Consider the following 10,915-nt stretch of genomic DNA (forward strand, 5'->3'; position numbering starts at 1 on the left):
CATGCCAAATAGCAATGCAGAAATACCGGGGAGAACGTTTTCACTCCATCCGTGCTCAGACTGTTCCCCTTTTCGCTGCAGGCTCTCTCAGGAGCGCACCTCTCCTTTCTAGGGCTACCCTGGGTATGGCGGGTGAGGAAGCTACACGCAGGCAGGCTCCAATGGCTGACTCGGCTCCCGCTGGCTCTGGAGAGGTGGGTGAAAGAATCAGAGTGAGCATCTGGGCTGTAGAGACCAGAAAGGCTTTGCTGCTCCAAGGAATCAACAATGGATTCTTTTTTTGGAGATCAGGGAGCCCAACCCAAGCCGTCTGGTGTGGAGAAAAGCTGAATTTCTTCAGGATTTCTTTCTTTCTTTTTTTTTTTTTTTTTTTTTTTTTAACTTCCACCTGTGCAGCACAGCCTCCCTGGCTAGTTGCAGTCCACTGGCCAGCTGTCGTGTGAAGGCTGGCACTGCTGCACAACGATCCTGTCTGTCTTGCAGGCTGCAAGATTTTGGCCCAGTGCAGCAGGAGGAACTGAAGGGGGTCGGCGCTCTCTGGCTACAAGCCAGGCCGACTGAGCATGAAATCTCTGAATGCTGCAGCAAGATGTTTACTCCTTGGTTAACGGTGTCTGACAGGCTGAACAGAACTTTGCTTCTCCACGTGGAGATGCAATGCCTTTTGAAATGAGTAATGACAACCACATCTCTAGATCAAGCGCATTGTTAATTCCTACTGTTGCACAGGGTGTTTGAGATCGTGTCTTTCAACAGACACAGGCTTGAACGTCCTCTGCCACAGCAGCAGCTCTAGAAGGAAGCTAATGGTTTCTAGCCTGTATGGTGCAGATGTGCTGCTCTGCATGGCACAGCTGTGGTGTCACAGACACTGCAAAACCTGCTCTTGTCCTGCGCACAGTTCTAGTGCCTCTAAAATTCAGTCAGACGGTGTAAGTTTTAGCCAGAGCTCACTTGAGCTGCATCACAGGGCATTTCACTTGTGAAGTTCTCATCTCTCACTAGTATCTCAAAAAACCCAGCCATCCACAACCAAAACCCAAAGGCCAATCCAGCATCCAGCTGCTTTGGGAGGTGGCGGGAGCAGCTGACGGGGCTGGAGAGCATTTGCCAGCAGTCAGTGATGCCCTTGCCCTAAGCTGGAGTGGCGAATTTTGATCTAAGTCTGACGCGGTGGCACTGTGAGGTCAGCAGCTCTGTTGGTACCAGCGCATTGTTGGGGTTGCCAGGTGAGGAATGCAGGGCGCTCAGCTCCGCCCCGGTCAGCTCCGGGGCACAGTGGTCTGGCCCTAAAGCCAGCAGAAGGACGTGGGTACATGTTCTCTGGACCCTCGTTTCTGTTTCCTGCCAGGAAGAGGAAATCCATCCCTTTTCACCCTGCAGGTTAGGAGTAATCCCTCTGTCCCGATGGGGACCATCCCAAAGTGATGCTGCGCTGTCAGGAGGGAGGGGGCTGGCACCAGCTGTGCTGGGATGGAGCCGGCTGAGGCCGCTGAAATCCCAAACGACTGGGACGGGCCGGGATAGCGATGCCTGTAGTATCAGCTGGGATCTCGCGCGGTGCCCTGGTGTAGAAAGTTGGTCCTGCCGGGGGCAGGCTGGTTCCAGCTGGCGTTGGCAGCCTGCCCGCCTGCCGGCTCTCTGCTGCTTTGTCTGGGATGCTTGGCGAGGCGGGCAGGGAGAGCTGGGCTGCTGGTTGAAACAGCCCTCAACAACCCCCCTGGGGGTTGGAGGCGACGTTTTCATTGCCCTGTCACCCCCTCGCTGCACCAGTGCGGATTCGGCTGGGAGTGAGTTCGCCGCTGTCGGCTGTGAGAAAGGGAAAGGCTCTGAGGTCGCTCCCTGTGAGCACTGAGGTTTTGAAAAGATGCTGATCTCCTTAGTTTTATTCTTATTTTTGCCTCCTCCCTTTCCAGCCACTCCCTCCGTCCCCAGCCCACAACCTCTTAAAGAGGAAATTCAATGATGTTGACAGTTAAGGGCGGGGATGGGAACTTCTGATAGCTGAGGGCTTGATGCACTGATCACGAGAAAGCGCAGCCTGGCACCTCCTGGGGAGTGCCCCTGCGCAGATGAACTGCCTGGCTGCAGCATCGGGGGGGTGGGGGGGTGGGTGGGTGGGTGGTGTGAGCCACGTGGAGGTGGTGCCCATGGGGGAAACGCACGAGTGGGACAGCGGGGAAGAGCCTGGCTTCCAGACTCGGGACGGGGTTCGGTTAGCGATTAAGAAGAGTGGAGGCAGCAGCATCTTCCTCCGCGGGGGCTGCACCCTGCCTGCCAGGTCTCAGACCAGGCAGTACAGTCTCCCTTGCGGCTCCGTGTGTTATGGGTGGAGAACCTGAGCGTGGAGAGGAGGGTGGGAACGGATGCCCGCCAGTTAACAGCAGAGGTGGAAAGAGAAGCACCACATCCAGTGCTCCCTTTGCAAGTTTCGTTTCTTCCTGTGGGCATCTGCTGGGGAGATGAGATGGTTAATGACCATGCTTTTGCTTTTTTTTGGCTTGAACTTAGGCCTTTTCCTGGTGTTTGCGTTGCAAGGAGATGGTAGCGTCTTGGTTCTCTGTGTGGCGTCTGTAGCATCATTGCTGGGGTGGTTCTCGTCACTGGAGGCTGGGAGCAGCGACCCAGTGGGATGTGGTCACTGCGTGTCCTCCCTGCCAGGCTGGGCAGAGGCCAGCAGTGCCGCAGGGTGCGGGTGGCAAAGGGAGGCGGCCAGGGCTGCTGCAAAGCTGGGGAAAGCTCTCCCGTGCATGCTTTCCCCTTCCAGGGGGGTGTTCTATTCCAGAGCTGAGACCCTGGATGCACTTCCACCTGCGCCTGGGCGCAGAGATAAGGCCAGGTGGCCCAGGGAGAGCCCAGGTCTTGGCCAAACTGCACCAGGCAGTCTGGAAACGGGCTCTCTTACTGCCGCAGGGCTGCAGGGATTGCCCAGGGTCGTGCAAAAGCGTCCCATTGGACAAGGCATGGGCACTTTGCTCGTGGCTGTCTCTGATTGCATCCCTGGTTTTTTCTTCCCCCTCTTTGGTTCTTCTGGAGCTTGCTGCAGCCAGCGCAAGCAGCCCCTGCGGTGTGGCTGGAGCACCGTGCGCAGGCAGCGCAGCGGAGGAGCGCAAACCTGGGAGGGGGCGGGGGGTGTCAGCAGGTTGCCCACACAACACAGATGGACATGGGAAACTCGCTGCTCACAGAGAGGCTGTTGCGCCTCTTTGTTTTCCCCACTAACTGTTGTTGTGGTGTCTTGCAGGCACAGAAGAATAAGGCAGGATGGATGTCTATGACCCTCAGATGCTGAATCTTGTGCTCTTTGGAGGTCTGATGGTGGTATCAGCCATCGGGATCTTCCTGGTGTTCACCTTCATGGAGAAGGTCCTCCGTCCTTCTGAGGAAGCCTTGGCCAAGCAAGGCAAAGGGCTTAAGAAGACTCAGCAGAAGGAAAAAGAGAAAAAGAAGAAAGAGGAAGCTGTTGAGAAAAAAGGAAAAGGAAAGAAAAATCAAGAGAAACCTAATGGACAGGTCCCAGAGGCGCACCAAAGTGCTCCAGTGGTCAGCTCTGTCACCCTAAAGAAAAGCAATGTTCTTCCAGCCCATGAGGAGCAGAAGCATAATGGACCTGTCAAGAAGGTGGCTGCATCCAAGAAGAAGAGCGAGCCAGGTAAGGCCAAGTTCCTCTGCATATATCCCCGTCGGGTAAGCCGGCAGAGGGATCGGAGAAGGGCTGGAGTCATCTCGTTCCCTTAGCAAAGAGCTGGAACGAACCTGCCTGGTGAAAGGCAGGAGACGACCTTGCTGCTCTGCATCACTGGCACCGCTGCGTGGAGCGACAGTCCCCCAGCGAGGCTGTGTCACAATGGAGCCCAGCTTCTGATGCCCACCACGTCTCTGCTCCCTGGCTTTAGCAAAGCGTGCCCAGCTCCGTCTGGAATCGATCAGTGTGATGGAGGGCGGTGGCAGGGCGGCAGGAGCAGTAGCAGAGCCAGGCAGAGGTGGCAGCTGGCTCAGGGAACGCTTGTCTGTGGTGAGCGCCGTCCCCAGCGCTCGTCACGTTGCTTTCAGTTAGAGAGGTATCAAACTTGGCTGTGGACATCTGGGCGGTTGCTGGCGTGAAATGGCAGTTATGGGGTTGAAGTCAACTGAGGCGATGCTACTCAGCCCTGCCGTTGGCTCGAGCGCTCCCAACCCCTCCTCTCTCCTCCCCAGCACCTGCGGACTCGGATGGGCCCCTCTACCTGCCCTACAAGACGCTCGTGTCCACGGTCAGCAGCACGGTGTTCGGCGAGGGGGAGGCCCAGCGGCTCATCGAGATCCTGACGGAGAAAGCGGGCATCGTCCAGGACACCTGGCACGCGGTAGGGCTGCCAGCAGCGTCGCGTCCACCAGGGCTGGGCCAAGCCTCCGGGGGTGCGGAGGGGTGAAGGCAGCCCGTTTTCGGGCAGGCTGTCCCCCGAGGGGCAGCCTTAGGGACAGGAGCTGAATTTTCCCTGGGGCAGAGGGCAGGACCCTGTGCGTGTGGGGTGGAGGGGTTGGATGCGGAGGTGGTGGTCCCCGCTGATGTGCCACCCTGCGCCGGCAGGCCAAGCAGAAGGGTGACCCTGTCACTGTCCTGAAACGCCAGCTGGAGGAGAAGGAGAAGCAGCTCGCCACCAAGCAGGAGGCTGCAGCCGCTGCCAGAAACAAGGTGGAGGAGCTGAGCCAGGTAAGTGCCGCGCAGCCCTCCCGGCACCCCTGGCACGGGCTCTGCGCCTCACGGCTCGCCGTGTGCCTCCCTGTCCCCGCGTCTTACCCGCCCTTGGAGGTGAAGCCCAGGGGTTCTCTGGGCCCTTCATCCATTTGCTGTTTTCTCCCCCAAAAGGGGAGGAGATGCCCACCTGAGCTCCTCTCCTGGGCCTGATCCAGCCCGGGGAGGCACGTGCCCTGTTGGGCAGCCGCAGCTGGAGGGGGCTAAAGCCGTGCCCGTAAGAGACTGCAGCTTTCTGCTGCTTTCCGGAGGACAGTAAAGCCCTTCTCATCTCTTGGCAGAGCCCCTGAGCTGAGAAGGTGTTGATCAGTCCCTTTTTAAGGAGCCTGGTGCTCTTTACAGCCCCCTTGCCTGGCTCAGCCCCTTGCCTCCACCTCTCGTTGGGTGTTGAAGTCAGAAGGGACCCCCGGCGCGTCGTGCTCAGCACCTCCTGCCCCGCAGCCGCCAGGACCCTGCTGCAGCAGGTCCATCTGCCTGCAGGCAGGAGAGGAGAGGGCGAAGCCACCCTGTGCACTGAGTGCTGTGCTAAGCCCCGGCCTGTGCAGGCAGCCCAGGGCAGCGGCACGGCATCACCCAGCCGGCCAAGAGAGCACCCCTGCCTTGGCAGGGGGCGGAGGGGGGGTGTGTTTGGTTTGTGGGGGTGTTTTCTTTTTTTTGTTTTCCTGCTTTGCCCCAAACTTGATGTGATGATATTGATCCTGGGGCCGGGGAGGGGAATAAAATTCCAGGCTGTCACTCCTGTCTCTTAGCTGGCCCAGTGTGGAACAACAGTGGCATCCAGTGGCCACTGAGCCCAAAGCTTAATGCAGGAGGAAATGTAAGTGCGGAAGGGTGTAGCTGGGCCTGGGGGCAGCGCCGAAAGGGTTACACTTCTTAAAGTCTTCTGAGCCAGGAGGCCACTTGTTTCGAGTCCCCTTAAAGCAGGGGAGTTCCTGCGCTGAAACTGACCGGGTGGCTTCTCTCCTCGAAGGAGCTGGCGGCCGAGCGGGCCAAGGCGACGGCCGTGGAGGGCAAGCTGAAGGAGCAGCTGCTGGCCCGCGAGCAGGAGATGGCAGCGGTGCAGGCACGCGTGCAGGCCAGCTACCAGGACCATGTCAGCGAAACGCAGCAGCTGCAGGGCAAGGTGAGCCCCACGCGGTGCTCTGCAGCTTCCTCCGCTGGCTGCCGGCTGGCCCTCGGTGGCAGCTGCCTGGTCTTTTGGAGAAGACCGAGGTGGGCGAGGGGGCCAGAGCCTCGGGGAGGGGCGAGAGCCCCGCAGTGCTCCTGAGCCGTGGTGCTCACGCTAGAAGAGGGATGTGGGAGCATCCTCACGGGATGCAGCAGCCGCAGGGGCTGTCAGCAGCAGCAGACACCTCGCTGTGGCTTCCTTGCCAGTCCCTCTTGCCCATGGAGTGGGCTCCTCAGGGGAGAGCTGAGGGGCTGGCAGCAGCGGCATCAACCCCTGTTGGTCTCTCCCTAGATCCGCACCCTGCAGGAGCAGCTGGAGAATGGCCCCGACACGCAGCTGGCTCGCCTGCAGCAGGAGAACTCCATCCTGAGCGATGCCTTCTGCCAGATCAGAAGTCAGATGGAGAGCAAGTAAGACTAGGGGTGGGGGTGGGGGCAGAGCCTGGGGCCGCCCTCTGGCAAGCCCTGGGGGGGGCTGTCCATCATGATTGGCCACCCCCTTTCTGGAGGGTGCTTCTACAGACGCCCCAGCTAGCTGGAGGTAGAGGAGGGAGTGAGGAAGAGATTGCCAAATGGCTTCTGTGGGCCTGGCAGGGGAAACAAGGATGCTTTTCCCAAGTGGAAGGGCAGGGGAAGCCCTCTCTGCTTTGGAGTCACCTGTGCTGATGCTAGCGGAGGGGGCAGAGGGGACCAGAAGGCACTGCAGCATTGCTCCACACTTCGGAGAGCTTGTGCTCACCAACTTCAGAAGAAATGTCGCTGGCTCTTTGATGGGAGCGGTGCTGCAAGAACCGAGACCTGCCTGGTGCATACAGAACAACCAGGAGCTAGGGAGAAGAATTTGGCGCTCCTTTTTGTAGAAAGTCTGAAATGGCTGGTGATTAACAGTGGTCAGTTAATTACAGAGCAGACGCCAGCTGCTTAGAGTGCTTTCTCCTGTGTCTGGGAACACAGATCCTTGCGTCTTCTACTTCATGAGAAAGAAATGTCTCCTGTGATGGAAACGGAGCTTTTGAAATTGATGTATCGGCTCCTTCCACCCCATCCCTGAAGGACCAGGCGTGTCCGAGAAACAGGCCAACACAACCGCTGAGATGTTTCAAGCCCTGTTACCAGGCCCACCAGGAGGATGTGTTCCCCCTGGGTAATGCCAGGGATGCTTGACTGGCCTGCGGGCTGGAATAACGCTGCTTCTGTTGGTGCAGGCAAAACGCTGAGGTGGCCAGGTTACAGGAGTGGTGCGGCAAGCTGATGAACGAGCTGTCTGAGAAGTCAGAGGTGCTGCGGCAAGAGGAGCAGCTGAGGAAGAGCTGGGAGATGAAAGTGGCGGCCTTGGAGAGGCAGATGGAGCAGCTGCAGGTCAGGCAAGCGCCTGCAAACCTGCTCCCGCCGGGTGTGAGGGTGGGGGGGGAAGCCTAGGTGGTGCACCGTGCTGGGTGGTAGCCTCAGGTGAGAGAGGAAACCCAGTGGCCCCTGCCAGCGGGTGCTCACGAGGACGTGGGTGCTCCCTCTCGACTCTGAAGCCCTTGGTGCAGGAGGTAGAGCTTGTGGCTTTGTTATTGTCACCGGGGTGTGGCTGGATTTGGGGGTTTAGGGGTGTTTAAAGGACACCTCCCAGGTAGAGCCTCTGAGCACGCCGCTGGAGCAGTGGCGCATCGCTGGCTTGTGGCCGCCGAGGCAGCTCAGTGGAGACCTGAGGTGACCCGAGATGTTTTGGAGGGGGGAGTGTCGCCAGACGGCCAAGGGAGACTCAGGCAGACGCCTTCTTTTGACTCCCATGTAGGAAAAACTAGGAAAAAAAAAAAAAAGAAAGAACCGGGGCCAGGCAGCAAGCGAACTACAGGAGCGACTGAAGGTTACCCAGGACCAACTGGCCAAAGGGAGACTGAAGAAGTGTAAAGAACAGCTTCAGGAAACGGTACTTGTGGTGGCCGCAGCCATCCCTCCCCTTGGTGCTGGTGGAGGGCAGGGGGAAGCGCGTGTCAGGCAGTGGTTGAAAACCGGAGACAAGGTGGCACTTGCTGCCAGAAACCATCTGGGTGGCTTTTGGGAAGCTCTGGGAGCACAGGAGATGGTGGCCATGGTTCTCCCTTCTCAAAAGGCAGGACCTGGCCCATCTGTGAAACGCTTTGATGCTTGAGCTGCCACGAGGATAAGGTTGAGAGCCAGTTGAGTAACCCACCTCTCTTTTCCTTCTCCAGGGGGAAGAGGACAGTTTGAAGGAAGGGACTTCAGTCTGACGAGTCTGTGACCTAGACCTTACCGTCACCTTACCAAAATGCCTTACACATTCCTAAAACGAAAACTAAAAATATATGCCTGATTTACTGTAGAAAAAAGTTGCAAGCCATTCGTGACCTAAAACCTAGTTTTGAAACTTAAAAAAAACCCCAGACACAAAAACCCAACCAGTAAACACTGCAGGCATATGTTTGTAAGAAAATCGTCATACTGTTTTGTACAACTACCGTTTGTTCCCAAGGGCACCGCACCGACCACATCGGGGCAGGCAGAACCCACAAATCTGTGAAAAGGGAAGACTCTGTTTGTACATCAACTGGTGATTTTTTTTTTCCTTTCTTTTTTACTTTTTTTGTTTTGGTTTGGGTTTTTTTGTTTGTTGGAGTGGAAGAAGTGTGAAAGTGAGACCCAGCATGGAAGGAAGCCTCTCTTTGATGGGTGGCTCTTGGCGCGTATCCTTTTGTGTATTTCTGGGTGTCGATGCATTTACAGTGATGTAGTGAAAAGAGCTTATTCTTGCTTCATTTTCCGGGTTATTATTTACTAATTTTTTATTAAGTTTGCAAGCCAGCCAGGTGTTTGGGGTCACTGAAGAAGGACCCTGCTGTGGCCGGGAGCAGATCCTTTACTCCCCCGCCTTGCTTGCTGTGCTGCAAACAGCCATCCCCTCTGTTTTTTCTCCAAGATACGCAAAGGAGAGAAGCCTTCCCTTCCAGCCACGAGTGTTCTCACACTGGCGGTGCACCCCGAGGTCCCCTGCCACGGGGTCAGGCTGAGCGTGGGGACAGGGCAGAGCAGCGTGAGCGTGGGGACAGGGCGCAGCAGCACAGCCTCGCCAGCCCAGCGCAGGCTGCTCCTGCTCTCTTAAGCCTCAGCGCACCCCAGAAATTCCGTCCCTGCGGGTGCTGCGTGGTGGTGGTCCTTGGGCACTGCCAGGCTCTTCAGCCTTCTCTCTCCCCTTCTTGTGGCTTTCCTGTTGAAACTCCACACAAACCCACCCTTTTTCCCCCGAGTTTTCTTCTTTTTAAATAATTTTTCTTTTTTTATTTCAAGTTGGTTTATTGGGAAATGGCAGAGACCACGTCACAGCTTGGTGCCTGCCTCCTCACAATAAAGCTGCTGAGCCCGGCGCTGACATCAGCGGGATTTGAGGAGCTGGTGGGGGGAAAAGGCCCCCAGAGTACTTGGTACCTCTGGGGGGTGTGAAGAACCAAGGCCAGGAAGGGGGATGAAGGCCAGACCCGCCTCCCTTTTGTTCCCAGAGAAGTCTGCGTGTGCTCAGCCTCTATATTAGACACACCAGAGATTCCACGCAGGCAGGACTGGGTAGACACGTGTCCTGTCCCCCCAGCACTGCAGCTTTGGGGGTCACGATGGAGAAGGGATGTGCAAATCACACTTGGGCTCTGGGGTATGTGCGTGACCTGTCTCTGATCAGGCAAGAAAAAGGGGTCCTGCTGAATTCTGGCTGAGGGAATGGCAAGCTGAGAGCCCACCCCCCACCCCCACTGCCTGGTGATTAACAGTGGTCAATTAATTACAGAGCAGACTCCAGCTGCTTAGAGCGCTTTCTCCTGTGTCTGGGAACACAGATCCTTGCGTCTTCTACTTCATGAGAAAGGAATGCCTCCTGTTGTTGTGTTGTGTGTTTTTTTAAGGAGAATACTAGTGTTCTAATGAACTAATAAAGCACGAAGGCCAAGCAAATGGGCCAGAGGACCTGCCCCGAGCTTGCACTGCTGAGAAGCCAGGAGGCTCCCTGGTCGTAGCTTTTGAAGCAAGTCCCGTGTAGATGTCATGCAGTGCCACAACTCTACAGGCATTCCATGTTTTAATAGATCAGTTACGTAAAGCAACCATTCTAGGCAAGGGTTTCACTAACTGCAGGGAAGCTGTTGGTAGAATAAAGCACATTTTGGAGATGTAGCTCGTATGTACAAATGACCCTCAACAAATCAAATCTAAGGATTTCTCTTGGTTTATTAATATTTGCATTGGTTGTCCAGCAGCCCAATACTGTCCCCAATGGATTAACGCTAAAGGTCTCCAAAAATGTTGGTCCAACGCTGCAAAGTGTCAATGTGTCATGGGATGAAAGGGGGGTGGGGGTGGGGTGGGGGTGTGAGAACAAACTGGTTCCTGTTCTTAATTTTCCGAGTTGTAAAAAGCAAAATTCAGTCAGTCTTTTTGAGGCTGCTGGTCAAATGGCCAAACTCAGAAACAGTTTCCCCTGTAACCACTTTATACAGAACTGAAAACCTGTAGTGAAAGTTAGGCTAAAACAACCTGTTGGCACAAAAACTGGGTTACATTCTTAGTGCTTGCAGTTGCAGAGCAGTACTAATAAAGGCCAATCCTGAAGTGAAACAGACATAAAATAGACACATTTTTCTGGAGAAATAGTCCTAATCCACTCTTGTAAACTCACGGTGCAGTAATAATATTTAAAGGTTCACTTGTTCTAGAGGTTCAGTGTTCTTGTTATGAAGTGCCTTGAGTTCTCCTTCAGCCTGAGGGATTCCATCAACTACTTTTCTGTTGACATAGTTTAATTTAGAACTACCTTCGTTTCTCTAATACACACTTACTAGCGGGTCAGATGCTTCTGAGGCTTCTACAAATGCCGATACTTCTATCAGAGCGCTCCAGTTCTATGGGTAGTACAGTGAAAAGAAACCACATCTCAAAAAGTGGTATTCTCAGCCCCAGTCTTTGGTCACTTGGTCCGTTTGTTCATAATCACTATTGATCTAACGTGGTAGAACCAATCAG

At 55.7% G+C, this 10,915-nt stretch overlaps 1 protein-coding gene across 1 annotated transcript; it reads left to right on the forward strand.

Moving 5' to 3' along the window:
• The first annotated feature begins 109 nt into the window (after positions 1 to 109).
• Positions 110 to 8,286, forward strand: LOC129735180 (ribosome-binding protein 1-like). Its single transcript, XM_055700539.1, has 9 exons — positions 110 to 194; positions 3,245 to 3,652; positions 4,198 to 4,346; positions 4,571 to 4,693; positions 5,706 to 5,858; positions 6,195 to 6,313; positions 7,108 to 7,261; positions 7,686 to 7,820; positions 8,104 to 8,286. Exons 2-9 carry the CDS (start codon positions 3,265 to 3,267, stop codon positions 8,140 to 8,142), a joined length of 1,260 nt encoding a protein of 419 aa, XP_055556514.1. The 5' UTR covers positions 110 to 194; positions 3,245 to 3,264; the 3' UTR covers positions 8,143 to 8,286.
• The last annotated feature ends 2,629 nt before the right edge of the window (positions 8,287 to 10,915 follow it).

This window comes from Falco cherrug, unplaced genomic scaffold, assembly GCF_023634085.1.
Source record: "Falco cherrug isolate bFalChe1 unplaced genomic scaffold, bFalChe1.pri scaffold_44, whole genome shotgun sequence".
Classification (NCBI taxonomy): Eukaryota; Metazoa; Chordata; class Aves; order Falconiformes; family Falconidae; genus Falco; species Falco cherrug.

Coding starts and splice junctions, on each gene's coding strand:
- LOC129735180 (XM_055700539.1), top strand. CDS start 3,265: ATGGATGTCTATGACCCTCAGATGCTGAATCTTGTGCTCTTTGGAGGT. Junction 4,347..4,570: donor TCCAGGACACCTGGCACGCG/GTAGGGCTGCCA, acceptor CTGCGCCGGCAG/GCCAAGCAGAAGGGTGACCC. Junction 5,859..6,194: donor CGCAGCAGCTGCAGGGCAAG/GTGAGCCCCACG, acceptor GTCTCTCCCTAG/ATCCGCACCCTGCAGGAGCA.